The sequence below is a fragment of the Phaethon lepturus genome, unplaced genomic scaffold, assembly GCF_000687285.1.
Source record: "Phaethon lepturus isolate BGI_N335 unplaced genomic scaffold, ASM68728v1 scaffold2225, whole genome shotgun sequence".
NCBI classification, from domain to species: domain Eukaryota; kingdom Metazoa; phylum Chordata; class Aves; order Phaethontiformes; family Phaethontidae; genus Phaethon; species Phaethon lepturus.
The window spans coordinates 70298-92476 of record NW_010540992.1 but is presented as its reverse complement, the minus strand read 5'-3'; the positions used below and the strand labels follow the sequence as shown (position 1 = coordinate 92476).

Sequence of the window (22179 nt, the reverse complement as noted above, 5' to 3'; positions counted from 1 at the left end):
AATGATTTGCAGTGATACTGCTGTACTAAAAAAAACATTTTTAATTTCCTGTTTTGTTTCGTATTTCCCATAAATACCCTTTTATCAGTCGTTACCTTTTGCCTGAGGGGCCCTAGGAATCACACCGTGACAAACTGACGTTAACCTGCGGTACAAACAAGAAGTCATTTACCAGATACTAAATTTATTACACTATCTTTATCGAACAAGAACTTCTCCAGTACTCGCCAGCAGGCAGCGTGACCCCTTGGTGCGGCGGCTGTGGGCTGTGAACGGGCGCTCTCCCCCGGGGGAGGGCTGGCGCGGGGCAGCCCTCTGCTTGAGGAGCCATCAGCAGGGGCCGAGCATTTTTGCGACAAGTATTTTCCTAAGACTACATTTTTGTTTATTTCCCTACTTAATGGGGTTTATTCAATTAATTTCAGGGCGGCAGAAGCCGCTCGTTTACACTTAAGTGCCTTTTTTGTGTCTACTACTGTACATTGCAGCCACTTAGCGCTGTTTTATGTGTTTCTGGCACCATAAAGGGGCTCAGCTGCATGAGTGCAAAGGGGAAAGTTCTCAGCCTGGCTCAGGAGTGGTTAGTGCTAAGCTGAAACACGCTGCAGTTTTGTCAGCTTTATGGTAATGAATTATACAATGCTGATTGAAGCCAATGACTGAGAAAGTTCTCTAGAGTTTCTCTATTTATCCTTTTGCCACGTTGAAAAATTCTTTACAATTTGTAGTTGAATGTTTCTTTCCAGTTGGAGCAACTGTAAGTTGGGCAAATGTTCTAACTTTTAAAAATCTGGGGGAGAGATTATTCCGAGCAGACCTCATCGATATAATGTTTATCCTGATGTTCAGTTTATTTTTGCTTTGTTCTAAATTCCCCATCTTTTGTGTTGCTAAACTTTAGGTATTGTATTACATCCTCTTGGCCCAATTAAAAATATTAATAAACCTTCTAAACTGGACCATAAAAGCCTTCATCCTCTTTTTCAGAGTACTAATAACTCTGTGTTTTTTTCATCAGTAAAATTACATTGTTACCCTCCTATACGTTTCCCATCTGTGACAGCTGTGAAAATACAGCCCCAAAGTACATGGATGCTCTTTGTTTTCTTATGCAACATCTGATTCAGTTTCTGGCATTGGACTAGAGTTTGTTGGCATTATTATCTCTGAACCTATCCATATTTTGGGTTATTTTTCCTTGGAAGTCATTGTTTGTAGTTCTCCATTCTCTGTCTTTTTTGTAGATTTTCTGCCTGCATCTCTCACTACTCTTAGCCTCTTTGTGCTAAATTTTTTTGTCTTCCATGGTGTTTCCAACATTTGTTTCACCTAAGAATTGATTCAGTATGCAGTGTATCCCTTGGTCTAGTTCATTAATAAAGATGTTAAATAAAACTGTGACTAACACTAATCCCTCTGGCACACAGCTGGACACTTCCCTTCCAACTCAGTACATTGCCACTCATCATTACCCTTTGCTTATGCTCTGTCAGCCAGTTTTCAGTCTATGTGATAGTGTATCACATCCCAGCTCTTTGGAATTTGTCCACAGAGCAAGATTTTTTAGAGAAACTGCATCAAACATTAACTCTTGTCGCTTTGTTCTACCAATGATTGAGTCAATTTTTTAAAATAATCAATTTATCTGCTGTCTTGTTCATTAGTCATCTCTTCTTTTGATTGCCATTTTGTTTTAGTTTTTCCCGAAAACTAATTTTGCTTCCATATTGTCTCTATTTTTCCTCTATATTGTGTGTCAATGTCCAGCAAAATATTTGCCAAGATTCTTCTCCTTACTTGAAAACCAGAAAGCAAGCGTGTATATATATTTTTTTAAGTCTAGTAAAATACTTCAGAATGCAGAGCAAAATTAGCTGATGTTGTAACTTATCGACAGTAATAAGTCTGTAAAGAGAAATGAGGAAAGAGAACTAACTCTTCATGTGTAGATTTCCTGAAAAAACTTTTAAAAGGTGCCTTACTTTTGTTCTCTGTTCTTACAATTCCTCAAGAATTCCTTAAGATATTGAGACGTATATCAGACAGACATGTTTATTTGGTGTTTCCAGGTAGGATTTTTTTTTTTTTGAAGTATGTTCTTCATTAATGTTTTTGAGTACTTACTGATCAACTCTTTTCAGATGTTTCCAGTTGTTCTTTTTCCTTATGCATTTCTACATGCCAACATTTTATTAATTTCTCAGAATTATGGTTTTGGTAGTCTGTTACTCATATGTTGCCATAGTGTCTGTGTTCATTTCTTGGTTTGAAGTCTAATACTTTCTGATCATAGGCACCAGGCATCATTATATCTTCACATTCCTAATTCGGCCCTCTTGCTGGGGTTCTGTACTGTTTGCTTCTGTGCTGAAATATTTCTTCTTCAGATAATGATGTTGCTGACAAAATTGAGCCTCTGAGATGTGTTTTAAAAATATTTGAGGAATTGAAGACATACTGTGAAGGCAGTAATGTAAGTGAAGTAGACCTTATTGCTGGATCTCTCATTGTTCTCATGTGGCCATTAAAGGCAAGAGTTTTCCAACAGGAGAGCCAAAACAATAGGCACCTTAAGAATTGGGCTGGCATTCAAAAGTGCTTAGTGCTAAATAACTGCCATTGGCTTAAGCAGCTTGATATTTTCCACTGCTTTTTGTCATGTATCACAGATAATTTTTCTTTAACTCAACAGATACTTTGTTTTTCATGTTAGCGTCTCAGAAACGTATATAATTTTGGGAGATGGTGCAGACAGGCAGCCAGTGTTGTAATATGAATAATGCTACTGGGTTTTGTCATTTCTGCAGATAGTTTAAGCCAATCTCAAAACCTGCGCCATTTGGCTCTGTTGGCAGCCAAAGATGTACAGACAGTAGTTAAGGTTTCCGCCGTAATAGTGCAAACATCACAAAGTATCTTCACCTTAAGCAAATACTTATTTTACTGAATTTTAGGATGATTTGATGTGGGTTTTTCAGGGTGATATTGACCACTGCCTTTTTTGCAGTAGGATGGTATTCATAGGTATTCAGATATTGCCATTCATGAGAATGTCCTGTGACTGCCTCCTAAAACTCACTGCAGTTTTGTCAAGAAAATCTTAATTGCTTCCTTTCCTGTGTTTCTGTGGTGCCAGGACAAAGAAACAAGAACTTTCGCTTTTTCATGCAGGGTTTTTTGAATCAGTGATATAGAAACACATGGCATTGTAGGAGACTAGTGTAAACAGTGATTTGTTTCAAAACTTGAAGTTACTTGCTAGCAAAACAGTTTTCATAATTAAATTTAGTGATTTCTTTCAATAACCTAGCTTAGAAAGTGAGAAGCTATTGCTTGAGAATTTGTGAAGGGTGCTAGTTGCGGGCATCATGTATATATGTTCAGTGCCTGCTTGACCCAGGTGTCAAAATGGGAGGATAGGAGACAATAATCCTTGCTGATGCATTAAAATGGAGAGGTTAGATTATGTATCTTCAGCCATACACTGTGAATAACGAGCCCAGCATAGTGCTGGTGCACCTGCCATTGCTGGAGGGCAAAGAGGCAAGTGGTTCCAAAGGGAACTGACCTTTTTCTTTCAGGCGTTGAGTCAATCCCGTATCCTAAGGCACACATTCTGCGTTAAAATTATTATAACTCTCCTGGTATTATGCTGCACAACAGATTGCGGTGAGAATCTATGGAAAAAAAATATAAAATGATGGTGATGGTGGTTTGTGTATTGTTTTTAACCAAGCCTTTATGGGAAATATATGCTGTAATTTTAAAAGACATCACTAAAATAGTTCAGTTCTTCTCTGATTAAGATTAATTTAATTGAAGTTTAAAATAAAATTTTGAAATCTTGGTTGTCTGAATTAGCAGCTCACTGGATACCAAAATGTAAATGATGGTATTTATCACTAAATGTGGTTCACAAAAAAAACCACATCCTTTTACATAGTGATGTATAATACAGTGTATATCCACAGTCTGCTACCTCAGCTGAATTTGTATCCGTAAGATTTGATTTACAAATAGTCAACTTTCTCTTAAATTATTCACATCTCATAATAATTGATCTTACAGAGTTGCTCTTATGCTGGAGCATATTTGATCATAAATTCAATGAAAGCAGCCACCATCTTTGTGATGTTTGTCCAGCTAAATCCTTCAGTCAATAACATAATAAAGATGCCAGCTGTGTTTGTTTTATGATCACTGCTGCAGTAGGAGGCTGGAAATACAAATGAATAAAAGCTCTAATTTTTTGTGTTGGATTTATAAACTCAGAATCTTACTGCAAAGAAATTAAACAGAAAAAATAAAATTTTTACTTCTGTCACATTCTCATAAATGTATTGTTTGCCTTTTTTTTGTTCCTATTGTTTAGGAATCCAGAATAGTTTTAAAATGTTACTATTGTTTGGACCCAAACTTACAAAATCCAAGGGAATCTTGTAAAAATAAATGCAATTCATGCTTTTCTCTCTGATACCACTGAAAGTTAAGAATGGACAATCATTTTTGCGTTGCCGCCTTTGGTTAGATTCTATAGCAATCTCTTTACTACTGGGTACTGTTAATGTGCCTCAAACTAATTTCACCAACCTGACATAAAAAACCACGCTCCAGATGATTATTTGCCTTCCTTCGGCATTATGACTTCTGTAGAATAGCTGTACATTTCTTTTATTTCTTTCATATTTGATCCTGAAAGCACCCTTGAGTCAAGCTTTATTCTGCAACCATAAGGGCATGAATCTTTCCTGAGATGTTGACAGATAGTGTTTGGTGAGTATCATTTTTCGGTCAGATACAGCCTGTGTCTACGCTGCTAACCAAAGCAGAGCCAAGGACTGTCTTCTGGCCCTGAGGCCATGTGGCAGACCTTGGCTACAGCGGTACTAAGTAACACTTGGGCACGCACCTCCTGCGGGCTTTGTATGGTCCCCAAGCAGCTGCAGGTGCATTTATTGTTTTTGGGGTGTTTAGTATTAGTTTTTTAATCCAAAATTTCCAGAATAACGTAAGACCAATGCTGCAGACCATGAGAACTTTATTTTCTAGCATAAGACTGAAGGTAATATATTGCACGCCCTGCTTGTAGGAGGCTGGTACATGCCACCTTTTGGGAACGGTCCCTGGCATGGGTTGTTCCCTGAACTATGTCTAGGAGTGGTTTTGGAGAATACTAGTCAGCATGAGCCCAAATAATCCAGAGGGCAATGTGGGCACTCAGTAGTTGAGTGGTCAGGCTCTCTCCCTAGCCCTGCTAAATTTGGCAATATAGGTTTCAACAGAGAGATTCTTATTATTCCCTTCCCTGTGCACACTTGAGCATATTCCCAGTGAAGTTCCTTCTCTCACTGTAATGCTAGCATCCTTTGTCACCTAGGCCTGAGGCCTTAGCAGTGTTTTTTATCTTTCCTTTCATATCTCGTGCATCCAGAATGCTATATACATTTTATTTATTGATTTTTTTTTTATTTCCAGCTGTTCCAAGGTACTTTTTTTCTTTCCTCAACCAACTCTGTCAGTCAGATCTTGATTATCATAATATACTTGTCATGTCCTCCCCTGACCAACACGCTTCTTCAGATCATATAAAAAGCAACCAGTAAATTCCGTTTATTTTTTGTGGATCATTTAGCTCCCCTCCCAACACTGACTGTTTCACTCCATCATTTTTGAGCTCCTTATCCTTTTCAAAATCCTCCATAATTATGTCTCTTCCTCTCTTCCTTCAAAAACTGTGTATTTGCTCCTGTTCCCTATTACTATGTCAGTGATCCCTTACTCATATTTACACCTTCTCTGTCCCCTAAATAATTCAGGCAGACTCATAACTGCTGTCTTCCTTTCTGGGACTTAAATGGGCTTGTACCCAGATGGTGCGGCTCCTTTCTCCCGGCTTCTTGTTCTCAGTTTGGAAGCCCCTAGGACTAGTCCTTGTCTGCCTCGAATGCCTGCTTTCACAGAAGCTTAATATCCTAAATGACCCAAAAATGGGTCCCAGGTGTTTATTTACCTGCCTGTCCCAATTCAGTGGCAGTGCACATGGCCAGACGTGTCACAGAGCTCCATGGATTCCACAATTCCATGTGTGCAAAATCTTTTGAAAATCTACCTGCTTATTTTGGGTCATTAGAAGTGGCCTGAGCTCTGCTGGCAGTCAATTTTTAATGATAGCTGGCTCTTTGGGAAATCTGGCCTTTAATGGTCACTATTACAGATAACAATTTTTATTTTAGTTCTTAAATTGCCTATGCTGATTTATGTCTAAATAGCAGTTACTCCCTGCTTAGCTGTTTCTCTTTCAAGCTACTTTGACAGGTTAGGATTTGCAAAAATAGTTCAGGATCGAGTCCTTCCTTACTGCAAGCCGATTTCTGAGTGTCAGATAGCACTGCATCCTCACACATATGTGAGTACAAGCATTTAAAATCCACATATTTCAGTAGCTGACAGCTACAATATATGGAATTTGTGGTTTGATCATTCATCTCAAACCTGTTTATAGATAAGAAGACTTAAACTGTTGTGTTAAATCCAAGAAACTTTTTAAAAAGACACTTCAATACAGGTATGTGTGGATATGTAGTTTCACTTTTTTTAAAAGATCAATGCAAAATCATGTTACTTTTTTCCCCAATTGCATACTAGAGAGAGATGATATCACTGTTTTCTCCTACAGTGGTCTCTGTGCCTAAGAAACCCTTGGATATTTACCCTCTTTTTTTTTTTTTTCTCCTGTTCAAGTTCAAAGTCAAATTCAGACTTCTTTTGACAGATTGGCACAAGCATGTTTCTCTCTTTACAAGTATTACTGCTGTTGGTATCAGGCCCTGGATTTTCAGTCTGCCAGCTTCTCCCTACTGGAAGAGTAGCGAATGTCCCCTTTAGAAGGTATCTCCGTTCATGTAAAGAGGACTGGTGTGCTAAATCAGGAGAGTCAATCTGGAGAAGGAATGGCACCTTCTGAATGACGATGCTGGTGTGGATGTGGTTGCCCATCTCCTGGTCTCTTCTAATGTTACCTGGACCAAGTACCTGAGGGTCAGGGAGCTGCAGCTAGTTCTGTATGATATGACTGTCTAAATATATAGGCATAATAATACATAATACAGTATTTTTGAGTGGATAGCTTTGAATATATTGCCCATATGCTCTAATTATAACAATCTTGCTCTTCTCCTCTCAATGTTTACTAGTTCTGCATCATTCCCCTGTCATGTCTTAGCTTAGGAGTCTAGTTGCAAAAAGACCAGGATGCCTACTTGCATGTAATTGCTTAGTCTCATTGGGTTCAGCCAGGCGACTCATATACATAAGGTGAAATACATGCATATGCTTGGGGTCTGTCTTCCTGAGCTTTCTAGGCTTGGGGCATTCTCTCTGCCTCCACACGTCTATCTACCTTTAATGAGCTGTATAAATAAATACAAAGTACTCCTGTTTTTTCTATATCCGTAAAAATATATTTTATTAGCTGAGAGTTATACAATAATAGAAAATATCAGACCCATCCCATGTTTTAGGGAGCTGTGGGAGGACAGGACAAGTAGCTGCTTCCAAGTGGTTGATGGATCTGAGGCCCCGACAAGACAGATTTGTAGGTTAACAGTGATAAATGGTCTTTGGCTTTGCTGACTAAAGCAAGGTTACCCTTCTCGAGGCATTGCCTACATGCTGCAACCTTGCAGCGAATTCTCGTTGAAGTACTGAGCAAACAGACCAGTTCTTATTTACATTAGAATGAAATTAAGACTTTTCAAACCCAAGACAATAAAATATCAGGCAAGAGGACAGAGATTTATAAGGCAGTGATAATGTTTATTTACTAGAACTTAGTTCTGTCTTTTTTTGTTTGTTTGAAAAAGGCAATAGGTCCAAAAAGACAGCTGGTTTTTTCTTTCTGTAGTCATTTAATAAGGGAAAATCAGAGAAACTTTGTTTACTGCCCTAGTGGCTGCACTCACTGACAAATTTGAAATTCAGATTTTGGTTGTTTTTTCTTTGGAGTATTTTTTTCTTGGATTTCTTTGGAGAGAAACAGTCCAGTTTGTGGAGGGTGGGAGGAGGAGAAGCAGAAAGCTTTGTCTGCATTGTGTGCCAAAGGTTGATTTCAGCTATTTCTGTGTTTTGCAGGGGGGGCATTATTCCCTCCTGTTCTTTGGCTTATGTCCAGCCAGTGAGGAAATAAATATGTGAAGAAAGAATGCTATGGAATGTTAACTGCACTGCTGTATTTTCTTCCTTTTATCATGCCCCAAGATTCAGTGAAGTTGATATAAATTCACCATGCCTTCTTTTAAAAAGCATAACAGGAAGGCATTCTTCCTTTAAGAGTCCGACTGTAAAAGGTGATTTTCTTTCACTCAGTTTGGTTTAAGCCTGTAAAAAGCATTAAGTGAAAAATCTGATATATTTGTTAGGGCATTTATTGCATTACTAACTTATATTTTCAGTTCTCAGTGAAAGGTTTATAGAGAACATAAACCTTGAAGAGTTTTTGTTCAGGATTAAAGATATATTTTCTCCATTTTCTGGTGAAATAATAGCTCATAAAATGATTGGGGTGTTAGTAATTATTTTTAGCTCTATTTATTTTCCAAGGATATTCTGTTCAACTTGCTGAGGTGCACAAAGAAGGCCTTTAAAAAACACCCTCCTTGATCAGAAGATTCATGCCCTTTAACGAATTTCAAAATAATAAAAAGCTTCTGCTTACATGTTGCCACCATGTTGTTGTTCTTCATTAATTACACTTACAGCAAGCGAAGGTCTTCTAGTGAACTGTAAATCTAGCATATTCAGTTAATAGCCTGTTGTGGTGTAAGTAACACACTACGTCTTCCATCATTAATATCTTTAATACTAGGATAGTTGGGATGCTAAAAGAATTAAAATAGCTGATTGGTGGTGGCACGTAAAATCAAAAAGAAGTAATTGCTAAATTCTTTCTAGGGCAAAATCTTGAGGTAATGGTAATGTTCTGGTTACAATTTCTTAGGAAATACTTTTTCTGGAAATACCTGTATCTGAGAGACACTGCTGAAAACTGAGTGAAATAAGGCTAAATACTTCAGATATTCTTCTTTTAGCGTAAAGAATTAATTGTGGTTTTAAACAGTAGCAGAACACTGTACCCACCAGTCGTCTGGAATATCACAATCTCAGAATTCCCGTGAATTAAGGAATTTATGTGATCATATCACAGACAGCCCCATTCTTAGTAGCTTGGAGTATGTTAACATTAGACATATGTTGTATATTTGCTGTTTAAATATGCTTATTTTTCTTCTTTTTAATATCTGCCATGCAGATTCCATGGTTCTTGCTTCATTTGATGCACCAGCATATATTACCCTGGCAAAAAGATACCTAGTATGAAATATAAACCTTATTCTGTATCAAAAAGCTGTCGAACAAGTGGAGGAAATATCCTCAGTTTTGTCAGTGAACGGTATTGGCTATCTTAATGCCATAAGCTCTCAATAGTTGGCACTGGCTTTCTTCGGAAGCTTTCATAGTCCAGCGTATTTATTCTGAGGCATCAGAGCAAGAGCTAGCCCAAGTGCACATCAGGCTATAGACGGACAAAACCCAGGATACTGTTAAGTCTGTTGTAAATTGACTGATTCTCTTTAAGCTTAGCATTTAAAGCTCAAATCAACCCAATCCAATTTTTAAGGTGTTGTGTTCTGTAAGGGTGTTAAGAGAAAGACTCATGTCTAAGTTTTTGTCTTGAGTTACAGTCAGTGATGACACATACATATGATTCTATGATCTAGTCATGACTGAGCTAAATGGCCATTATCAAATGTGAATTGCCATGAGAGGTTGGATAGCTTCATTGTCTAGCTTAGGTGTGACCAAACAGAGTCTCTGAAGCCTCACGTGACTCATGAGTAGTTTAAGTAAGCTTCTTAATTCTCCATTCTGAGAAGTTCAGGAGCTGCAGCTATAATTACGGTTTTAGCTATTGGGTCAGTACATTCTTTTAAAAATTTACCAAGTGTATAAAAATTATATACCTAGAGATAAATCTACATTAATTAAAATAGAAAAAAACCCCTAGTTGCCTGTATTGTTAGAACCTTCATTTCTTACATTCACTTTTTTTTCATGAAATGCTATTCATCTTGGCTGCTTTCCAGCTAATGGCATCTGTGCAACTGTCAAGTGAGAATTAGTTCAGACAGGTCAGGGTTATTATTACCTTCCTGGAATGCACTGAATGAACTTACCTCCACAGCTTTACAAATGGGGCTCTGACCTTTTACATCTATGTTAACGGCAATACCAAAGAATCAAACGCTGATACTTTTATCTCCGTTCTGTATCAGTAAGTACTTACCATCGGTTGTTATGGCTTTTATTTTAACAATAAACATTTTGATCACCTTTTCAGTACTTCAACAGATAAGACTGTTGATGCTGTGATATGGTAGTAATTTAAAGGGATAAAACTAATTTCTAAATTTCCAAAGAGATCGTCTCATACTCCCTTATGGAAATTGTGAGGGTCTGAAGAATGTGGAGGGCAGTGTGGTGCAGGAGCACAAAGCAAGGACAGATGCTAGGAGCAGTACAGGCATGTTAGTGCGGGATTTGCACTAGCCTAGCTCATCTCAGAAGCCTGAGTGGGATATTGCACTAATGCGGCAATCTTGCTTCTAGTGAGGCACAGAGCTGGAAGAGTACAATTGAATTGGTGGCCTATGAAGCCTGGAGACCATACTTTCCTGCCCTTCGTGTGTAGAGAGCTCAGTGTTTCTGAATCGAAACTGCTGCCAGCACCACAGTCTGAGAAGAACAAGAGTGACGTCAGGTGTTTGGAGACATGCCACTCTTAAAGAAAGTGCACAACCCAACACAAAATGGGGACCACTGTTGGTAGCCCCATGCAGGTGCGGGGGACAACCCCAACACTGAAATACGGTCCCTGTGCCTGTTTTGTACCTTAAATAAAGTTTACTGTGTAGTTTGGCTTGAAGTACAGCTACACTGTGCTGTAGAGCAAATTCTGTATTTTGTGATTGATCAGGAACAAGTAAAATCCTGCTTCAGTGAGCCTTCAAAAGCTTTTGTCTCTCTTTGTTCATCAATTTTAGTCCTCAGTACCCTCTGTAAAACACTGAGAAAAATGGTAACATTTTGCTCTGTTAGATTCTCGTCTTGAGGTGCCCCTTTATGCCTTCATCTGTATCAAAAGCCAAAAGCATCGCATCAAAACTTGCGTTCACTTCTTGCGGTGGTTTCATGATGGCTAAATAATCTCTACAACAGCTCCGTGGAGGCACACCAGGCGTGTTAGGGAAGCAGCTCCTGCATGCTGGAGCTGGCACGTCAGGTCTTTGAAGACAGTGGGTGTTCTCGGCATGGCTGTAACAACAGAAAAGGCTGTTGATATTTAGTAAAAAGGAAATGTTGCTTAAGGTAGGCCCTGCTTCGATTTGTGTGCAGCCTAGCTGCTGCTAGTAGGGTTGCATGCGTGTTCAGAAGTGCAGACTGTCAAGGTGCATGAGGGCTTGTCTGTATCAGCTGGCCAGAAGGTAATGGATTTGCAAAAAAATCATGAACTGTAATATACAGTGTTGGCACAGTTTTGTGTCAGAACCCAGGAGGGACCTAAAGCCTGGGACAAGGGAGAAAGACTGCTGGCCTCAAGCAGACTTGGGTGAAAATGGAGAATATGGCCCTCATGATGGTGCAATGGTAGGTGAGATACTGCAGGGACTCTATAGGGACCTTGTTGTTGATGGGACCATGGTGTCCTCTGCCAAACGAGCTGTGAAGGTTACCATGTGGCCTGTCTGATTTGCACCAGGATGTGAAATGTTTTGTTTCTTCTCTTCTTGCCGTTAAACTTCAAACTCTGCTAAATGGTGTGATTGTTCAGGTTAGCTGTGGTTTTGTCTTTCAGCACATCAGGTTGCAAGGGGTTATTCAGGATAAAGAAGCAGAGCTGAGATTTCCAAAGGGAGTTAGGTGCCTTGCTCCTCTAGGCCATGCTGTAAATGCCAGGCAAGAAATGAATTAATGATATGCTGTGAGAATCGTATCTTTGCATGGAAAATATGCACAGTAGATGATTTTTGCTTTGAGAAGTATTTACCTCATGCTGTTAAGAGTATATAGACAGCATATTATCTCCATTTGTTTTAATGCCCATTTATCTTAATTATTAATGTGAATTTGAGCTGCCTTCTTCACTGCATTTAAAAGCAAATCACCCCAAGTTCAGAAGTTCACTGCACATGCCCAAAACTTTTTTTTCTCTCAAGAGCTTAAACCAAACTTCAGTGATCTTAGTCATGTTCTGCTTGACCAAATACTGACCTTCCTCTGCAGTAGAAAGACATTTAAGCCTGTTTTCTGAAATTAAATCAAATTCTTGTAATCCAATGAGATTTACAACTGCTCAAGTCTAGTCAGGTTCATATATGTTTAAAGTAAGGTAGGTTCATATGATGTTTTATTTTTCTTGAGCTAAGGCCGTATGTAGCATTTGGGATTAAGTTGAAAATCAATGTGTTTCACAAATGTCATCGGAGTAGGTCTGTAAAAATATTCCCAATGTTTCTCAAAACAATATCTACATATTATTTAATACTCATTGCCCAAGCTTTCTCGGTGTTCTGCTATATACCACATTTTCTGAAAGTATGTATGCTGTCACGGCTAGTAACTATTCCTCAGTGATTAGTGTGACAGTAAGTGAAGCGTGAATATTGAGACTTGCCATATCATGCATGCCAAGTTCCTATATGGCCCAACTGCTGTGAGACAAAACATGCTATTATGTTTTAGACACAAAGCCATATTGTATGAAATTCCATCCTGTCACATACTGAAGAAGGTGTATTTAAAAATCAAATCTTTTTTTTTCTTTAGTTCTTTTTGTAAACTTTTCTGTATTAAATACTTAACTACTGAGCCCTATCAGAAAATTCAGCCTTTGTCCCTATTGAGGAATCATGTTTCAAACTTACATCAGACAAATTCTTAATGTTTTAAGGAGGGAATTTTAAAGACACTCTTGGCAAAAAAAAAAAAAAAAAGAGGAAAGAAACAAAACCAAATGTACCAATGTTCCAGACTGCTGAGGTTATGCACTAAATGGGTTTCTCCAAACAATTCTAATGTGGTAGATGTAAGTTAAATACATGATCATACAGTGCATTTTTCGTAAGTGGAAGAATGGCTTGTTCTTAAACAAAGCAGACAAATTAGTCATGCATTCCACTAAAGGCATCAATTTTAAGACTGACAACCTTAGGAGCCCACACGCTTATGCCTTTTGCAGCATCCACTGATCTCCAGAAGTGACCTTCGCAGAAGACATGGGTTTTGGAGAAGAATTTTTTCATTGCTGTGCAAAGCTCTGTAAACAAAGCTAGAACTTTGATGTATAGCTTTAAAGATACGGCTGAGCGTAGCTAGAAGTGATGATCTGATCTACAAGCTACTTAGATGATCTTCTTCGGCCTGTATTACGCAGAGGGTGAGACTTTGTCATTATGGTCTCTTCTGAGTTTAAAATCTGTAAATGTTTGGGAACATGATACTAATAATGTAGCAACTGGAATCTTCAAAGCACTGTAGAAACAACTAACACCCTCTACCCGCCCCAGCACTACTCGGCGTATTATCAGGGCAGGTAAATGTAATAATTATAGCAGATTGAACTTTTTTTGCCGACTGTGCAATGAATTAATTTTTTTTCTATTTATTAATTGTAAACCTGGTTCTAATTCTGAATGATTTATTCACAGTTATTTCATTAGTTGATGTGATTATGTTGCAGCCCTAGATATTTTTGTTGGGTTTATATTATATTAATGTATAATCTGCTAATTATTTGATACTTATCTTTGACTTCTTGATTGATCTCAGTTAACTGGTATCTTTTTTGTTTCTAAACTGGGAAGGTGACTTTGGCTTCCTAAACTGTTCCTGCTCAAAATAATTTCAATTTATATTAGCTAATCTGATTTTCTTGCTAAAAAAAAAAATCTTAGCAGTATGCCAGGTACATTGGTGACCTTTAATACAGTCAAAACGCTGGCACTACTCTGTTCAAGAGCACCAAGGAACTAGGGCGTCATCATCCATAATTTCACCAGCAATTCAGAATTCATTAATGTTTGAATGTTCTTTTCTTTTGCTTTGCCTTACTTAATTAGCATCTTCACTGTACCTATGGATAAGCTAAGGAATGGTACAACTGTTATATTGGAGGGTAATATTTGATTACTTATTTAAGTGACCTCATTTTTCTGACTTAATGGTAGCTTTCTTTCAAGAGCAAGTTTACTATGGCTTCTAAAGAGGCTGCAGCTACCACTATGGGGAAAAAAATACATTGGTGAAAAGATTTGCCAGGACTTCTGAACAAATAATTGGTGCAGGTGGGATTAGGACACAAGATAGGCCTCTCAGACTCAGTATAATCACCGGTCCATGGGAATTTTGGATGTGTAGAAGAATTGATACCAATTCTCCCTGAAAATTTACCCCTCCTTTTCTTTTCTTTGTTAAGAATATCTTTGTCTCCTGGTTTTTTGCTGTGTTCTGTAACGAAAATTCCTGTAATTTTCAAAAAGGTTGAGTGAAACAATGTTTATAATCTGGTAGTTTAGGGAATCTGGAATTAATCCTGTTGTAGAATCTAATTTATAGGCAAAGACTATTTCATTCAAGATGCCTTTATTTTGTCATGAACTGAAAATGAAAACAGAAAATTTATGCCCATTAGAAATACTAAAGTTTAGCATCTGTTTAACCTAGAATAACAATTCCAAATTATAATCCTGGGAATTCTGTGAAATCATGACTGATGAGAAATAATGTCCTGAAGTGATCAGCACTTCTGGGCAATTCATCCTTGGGTAATTTCTGGACAAATATCCTGCCTGTTCTCAAGAAGAGATCAGATAGGCACAGTATTCAAATATTCCTATCAAGCATACAGTTGCTAGAAATTAAAAAGACAGCCAGTGGCATATTTTTTGAATCATTACAAATATCAGCATATCATACATACGCCAGCACATAATTTAACAGAGATGTTTTTGACTTTCAAATCTATTTTTTTTTCACACTGATTGTAGTATGGGCATGGACAAGAAGTTATGTCTATGAAATTTGTGACTTACTTAGAGTTTTCACTGTAATAACATTTTTTTCTCATTTTAATGTTTTCAGTTCTTTGCTGCAGAGATAATCTTCACCTGTGTATACACTGATGCTAATAAATTATGCCATGTCAGCCCAATAATATGTGAAAATAAAAGAGTAACTCTGTTTAATCCATCTTCCTTGAATGGCTTTCCAGAAAGTCAGCTTGAGCTGAACAAAAATGAACATTTGCATGAAATATGCTGTAGTATTATTGATTTTAGAGGATAACGCCATCTTTTTCAAGTACTGTGGTATTTTGGACTGCAGTCTACTCTTATCTGTTTTGGGAAACTAGGGCATTGAAAAATAGGAGACCTTTTATACACTTTGTCATTTTTACCTGACAAAGGCATGGTTCAATTTACAATATTACCTACTAGTAATAGCAACATGATGTCGACAAGATTCAGCACCTCTTTTCCAACTGCATACTACAATGAGTTTGGTGGCTTTGGAAATGCAGGAGGCAGCTGTAGGTTACTAGACCCAAGCCACATCTTGCTGATTACAATTTTACTCTTGTCCTTTCAAATCTATTATTTTTAGTTTATATTTTCTTGTAATATTCCCAACCATATAGTTCCCAGTAAAACAATAAGTTTTATCAGACTTCCCTGAGTAGCTTAGAAAAGGTAATTCACTTACAATTTGATGTTTGCATTGCATTAACACCTAATGAAGTCAGCCCCCTGCTGTGTGAATATATGAAAAAATAAGAAGTCAGTACTTCCCAAAAGACAGATGTCTTCTTGAAACATGATGCATAAGTTGCATGTTAAGCGTCATTGAATTTTAAAATGTGATACTTCACAAAGTTGTATGAATACTGCTGTTACTTTAAGCTTGGATTTCATGCGTTTAGATAGTGATAACCGTTTGTTTCCAGTGCTGTAAATTTTTTCTCCATATGCTCAATAAAATATAAATGGGAGAATCAAAACACTTGCTTTCAAGATGCTGTCGCTCATGATCCTTTAGCAGACTAGACAGGGCATATGTGATATGGTATATTATATGCTCTAAATTTGTAAAAATTGTATGAATTTTGAGCTATCAATCCAGAAATAATTCATTGACTCCCTAACCTGAGGACTATGTTTCCTGGTGGTGCTCCCAAAGACACTTTGTCTTTATCCTGGCTAGCAAGACTTGGTGTTTCAACTGTGCTGACTGCAGATGGAGTTAGTAAACAAAATAATGAGACTGATTTTCAGAAAAACCTTCTTGTTTGTGTTTCAGGCTGAGCTGTGTGAATCACGCGGAAGATCTAGCCTCCAAACTACTCCAGTGTTTTCCAAAGAACAGATTGTCAGCACAGGCAGCCCTGAGCCATGAGTATTTCAGTGATCTGCCCCCACGGCTATGGGAGTTAACTGATAGTGAGTATAACCACCTCCGAATCGATTAAAAACAAAGACTCTAGTTCATACAGATGCATGTGTGTATGCAAAGCCTCACATGCAGACAGCTTCATGGACATACACAGCCATACACAAAATATATGAGTGCAGATGTGTGGCTTGAAATTACATAGTTAGCTTGACACAGGAAAAAATGGGTTCTTTTTTCTTTTTGCTATCTCTGCTCTGCAGTCTGCAGCCAGCTATCTTTGTATTTGATTATGTGTGCAGCCAAGAGAATTATCTGAATTGTCATAAAGCAAAAGGAAAAATGCAATTTACATATTTAGTGGTTTTCACTTTATAACATACACTACTTCTTAACTAGCTGCAGCATACAGGATAAAAATCCAGCCGTGTTTGATTCACAGAATCTCTATCTGCAATAACAGTAACCTTTAAGAAAGGACTTGGCATTCGGAAGGCTGAGAAATACAAAGTAGACAATCAGTTAATTTGCTGAATCAGACTGTGTAAAAAGAGCATGGCAGATGATATTATTAACCAAGAATGCTTTCAGTATTTACATACATATTTTTATTTCTTTTATTAAACAAAAATACTGTCAATTATCTCTTTAATAGTTGTAAATCATTTATATCGTACGTGTCCATAACTTTTTCCAGTGTTAAAAACGTACCACTATTTATTCTGGGGAAAAATATTATCATGCATGATATTTTTGATTCAGAGAAGGTTCTGTTATTAAAAATAAGTTTCACAGGGGCATAACAGTCGGCATTTTGCTTTAATTAAGTGTGGTGGAGAGAAGCATGTTTGCATTAGAACAGTCTGTTATTTTCTGCTTTCAAACATCCATCCATTAGCGAAAGATCTAAATCCAGTACTCTGAGGCAAAAAGTTCAGAGATGCAACAATGGCACGTGTGTGTATAACTACGGCTGATTAAAAAGTTTATGTGTAAAAATTGAGCTCCCTTTCTGAATATTCATCCGCAATAGATGCTGTTTACATCACTGTTAGTATGAAAACTTTTGCCTCCCAAAAGTTTCTCTTTTCCATCCTTGACAGCTGTAGTAGTCGCATTTTGAGCTGGTTCTGTCGCATGGCTGTCCAAGTACCCTACTCCCAACTGCTCTGAAGAGCACTCTTCCACTTGTAGAATATGAACATTAAAATCAAACTAATACCATTAACTTTTGTCCATCACCGGCTCTGTCAATAGACTGTGTCCTTGCTCTGCAAAAAGATTTCCCATTTCCTCCTCTGCCGTGCTAACCCACCACTCAGTTTGCTGACTGCGCTACTTTGTAAGCTGAAGATTCAAAGGATGCAGTGTAAATTAAGGCAGATGTTGAAAGTTTGCCTTTGGTGAAACTGATGCAGAGAGATTCATTTCTTCAGGACTAATGTGCCCGTTCATTTATCCTTTTTCCACTAAATGGAAAACAAAAATCACTCTGCAGTGGTGACATCTCAATCCTTCTGACTGTGTGATTTAGTCTAGCAAGGATTTTGAATTCTGAATTCTACAGTAGCACTTTTCTGTTAATATGGACTTATTACCCACTTGCCACTTAGTTTATCAGTCAGTGGTTAAATCCAGTTCTATCAGTGAAGTAAATGCCTACACATTATCACTCTGCAGCAGGCTGCCAACAGAGACAGTCTTGTCCTAGTCATTAACAAGCACAATGTATGCAGAACACCAGAGGGGAATTAAAACCACAAAAAATACCTCAGGGTGGTATTTTTAATATGAGAATTTAATTTGTAATTTCACAGATTAAGAATTTTGGCTGCATTAATCCTTTTATCAGCTCACAGCAGGTTATTTGCAGAAGCATAACCATAAGGCGATATTCATTGGCAGAAACACGTCTTTGCATAACGTTAAACATCAGGAGCAGTGAAACCTTTTGAAGGGGGGAGAATAAAGATGAAAAATCATTATATTTTAAAGCAAGGTTCTTCTAAATGCCTCCAGTAAAATTTTGAGTTACAGAAAGGCTATTGCTGTGTCTAGTAGATAATCATTATGAAGCATAAATCCAGATGCAAGAAAGGACAATCCGGATATCAAATACTACAATCATTTCTATTTAGTATGACTTGGATATACTTGTAAACATATTTACAAAACAAAGAAGTCATATACTTTGGAGAGTTTGGGAGAATGTTTACCGTGTAGTGAAATTACCAGTTTTTGTGATTCTAGTTCTCTGGCTTAATATTTTAGGTTGGGAAACACTTGCTATTGATAGTTATTAAAATGTACGTATAAACACATTGAGTCTTTATGCACAACAGAAGTGTGTGTACACATGAAATCTACTGCCTCCTGATCAAGACACCACTGCCATTTTGCAAATCTCTGTAGTGAATAGTCTTCATCATGGAATATATTTTGTCCAATTTTGTCCTAGCGCTGAATTGCAAAGTTGGGGATTTAGCCCTAAAAAAAAAAGGAAAGACTCAGAGGAAAGGAGAAAGAAAAGGGGGGAGGGGGGGGAACAGTCAAATGATTTTCCATCAGAGAATATTGTTTCTTTGGAATCACGGTATTTCACAAAATTGTGATGACTCTGCCTACATTGAAAAAGTAAAGAAGAAGTGTTTCACTTTCTCTTCTCACTTTGACTTCAGTACTATGTATTTATTTTCTATGTAATATTTTACAGGATAAAAATTTGATCTTGTGTTTTATTTTTAAAATGTGTGCAAAATGTGTTTAAGTGAAAAGCAAAATTTTTATTTTTTTATTTGGTTTGGTTTCAAGTCAAGGCATCATTTCATTTGGATTGGAAGTTCACTTTCCAGATAAGCTCTGTCTAACTTCTAGCCTCTTTCAGTTTTTAAAAACAGTACATGAAAAAGGTAATAGCTGTGCAGTTCTGCTAAAAGCATCTTATCTGGAAATACAGTACAATTTATGAAGCAACACAGCTTTCATTCATCTCGCACCTGAGCAGTAATCCATAGATTAGCCTCTTTTACTAACTATGTGTACTTGTTATTGAAAGGAAAGATCAGTTCTCTCCTTTTTCTGCTTTCATGTTTGAGAGCTCATATTTATTTATTTGCATAGAATATATGCCATTTGTAATGTATGTTACGAAGGATAGTAGAATATCAACTCAAGCTGAGATGTCAAAAATACAGTGGGAAGCTCTTGTGCATAAAACAATAGCCAAATTTTTTAAAGACATAAAGATGAAAGAGTAGCTCCAAAAACTTAACAGGTATTCTAGTTAGTGCAAGACCAAAGAGAACTGTTATGGCCCTGATCAGTTCTTTAAACAGTCTGTTGACATTTCCTCATGCAATCATGCAGTGGCAGCTCTCCAAGGATATTTTTATATGGACATTTGTTTTCAGAAGGTACTAAAAGTCAGTGATTTTCCCCACCAGTTTGAGTCATCCTAAGTAAAACTGAGTTTTAGTTTCATATCATCAATTTGTGAGTCCTTAACCATTTGCAGTTTGATCCCTGTGATTGATATCATCATGTCTACTAATAATTATTTGCCTGGTGTTACAGGCTTTTCCAGCTCATGCAGAAACGGTTTGCTTTATGTAAAAGCTTTTTGAGTTGTTGGGATATTTTTACCAAGCCTAGTTGTCTTTAACAGCTAATAAAATGAAGTCAAACGAAATAGGTCAGTTATACTGGCAGCAAGGTTCTGAAGATGTAATACATGATGTCAAATTATTGAAAAACCTTGCTGCATTTTTTCACAGTCTTATTTACTTATAATCGCTCCCAGAGCGGAAATTTTAAAATGGAAAACATGAATCATATAGCGATGTACAGACAAGTAAACACACACAACCAGGTTTTTCTAGAAGATGCACGCAGCTAAGAATGGCTGCAGCCTACAGCTTCCATCATCATGCATGCAGCTTCTTACCATTCAGAATTTTTACAGTGCTTACTTGGATAAATAGGCTGTATATGTAAAAGCTGTGTATATTTACTCATTGTTGTGTTTGCCATATATATTAACTAATTATTTTTAAATTACTACGTTTGCGGGAAAAATCAAAGTTTCTGAACTGACATTCTTTTTTGCAGTGTCTTCTATTTTTACTGTACCGAATGTAAGATTACAGCCAGAGACTGGAGAAAGCATGAAAGTCTTTGGAAAAAACAATAGTTATGGCAAAGGTGTATCAAACAGCAAACATTGAAGGATACCTATGTTCACAACTGATAATGCAGGTAAGACATGATTATTGGAAGGTATACCTTTGAAAATACTCTTTAGTTCTCTTTAGATAAACAAAAGATAAAATTCAACTGTACATTTCTTAAATTGCTCATGTGCAGGCAGATAATCTGTTTTTGCAGTATAGATGCTCGATATGAGGAGTGTAAGTTCCTGGACTTGTGGGCAGGATCAGTGTCACTGACAGGTTGGAAATATTGCAGAAGTTGGTGCCAGCAATTTAGGCACTAGGTTACCTTCAAATTGGACTGATTGTTTTTTTTCCCTCGGTAAGATATGGAGAGATAAAATACCTCTTCCCAGTTCTGTTGTTACACTTTGGGGCAAGGACAAGAAACGATTCATTTAGTAGGTTTAGTAACCTTGATAGCAGAAGGATGTTCTTGATGGAAACAAGTGCTGTCATGTTAATGAATTTGCTCTAGGTCACATCTAATAGGGATCTATTAGAACTGGTTTTGTTCTTGGATGTCTTTCATTCAATACCCCATCTTTTTAACCGTGAAATAGTGTGTAATAAGATTTCAGGTATTCTAAGAGTAGAACAGGACCTGGGAAGGGCAGGTGAGTAGAGAGGCTACTTACCAAATTACGGTAAGGGAATGGTGATTTTTATATCATGGCATTAACTCTCTTCTGCCCATACGCATCACCGCAGTGTTTGTTCAGGGGGATTTACCACTTGACAGACTCTTCCAGATTAGCAGTATTCCCTTATTTAGCTGCTTTGCTTATTGTGCTTCTCTAAATAGTTTCATACAGTGTTTCACAAAATACTCAAAGTGAAGATTCATTTCATTCAAAAACCCAGGCCTGCCTTTTTTTTAAAGTCACAGTTGCTTTCGCATGTTGAGTCCATTATAACAGCTTGTTACGGAAGTTCTAGGAGCTGAGATAAATGCACATGCTACTCGTGTACCTATTCAAAGGTGTAGTCTCATATAAATGTAGTTGATAGTCATGAAGTCTATTTTTAGCTGTCTACTTTTTACAATATCAGATATAACTTACTCTAGTGAATTATATTCGATTTTACTGTTACATGTTTATGTGCAAATTTTTTTAACCCTGCAATGTTATGGAGGCTGTTTGTTTGACAGGCAGCAACTACTGAAAAATTGAAATGAATAGATTTTGGTCTCGACAGCCGGCCATAATTTTTGCACAAGCTCTTCACCAGGAAACCATTTAAGATTTTTTAATGTCAGAAATGCGGCTGCCTCGCAGCAGTCTGTTTACGTCTTTATTGACAAGCTAATCCCTACTTTTTCCTGGGGCTCTGTCCCTGCAGACATCTCTTCAACCTTGTCTGTTCTAACGTGACATATCATCCATCTAAAGTAAATTTAGAATGTGCCCATCTGTGCTAAAGACCTTTTGTGTGGAAGCTTACGTACAGAATCTCATTTCTTATATAC

At 37.4% G+C, this 22179-nt stretch overlaps 1 protein-coding gene across 1 annotated transcript in view; it reads left to right on the top strand.

The window, feature by feature from the left end:
* Positions 1-20723, top strand: part of LOC104621163 (cyclin-dependent kinase 14-like) — a 75887-nt gene extending 55164 nt beyond the window's left edge. The window contains exons 6-7 of the mRNA XM_010287578.1: positions 16411-16550; positions 20608-20723. Coding sequence (XP_010285880.1) covers positions 16411-16550; positions 20608-20723 — 256 coding nt within the window. The remainder of the gene's footprint in view (positions 1-16410; positions 16551-20607) is intronic.
* The last annotated feature ends 1456 nt before the right edge of the window (positions 20724-22179 follow it).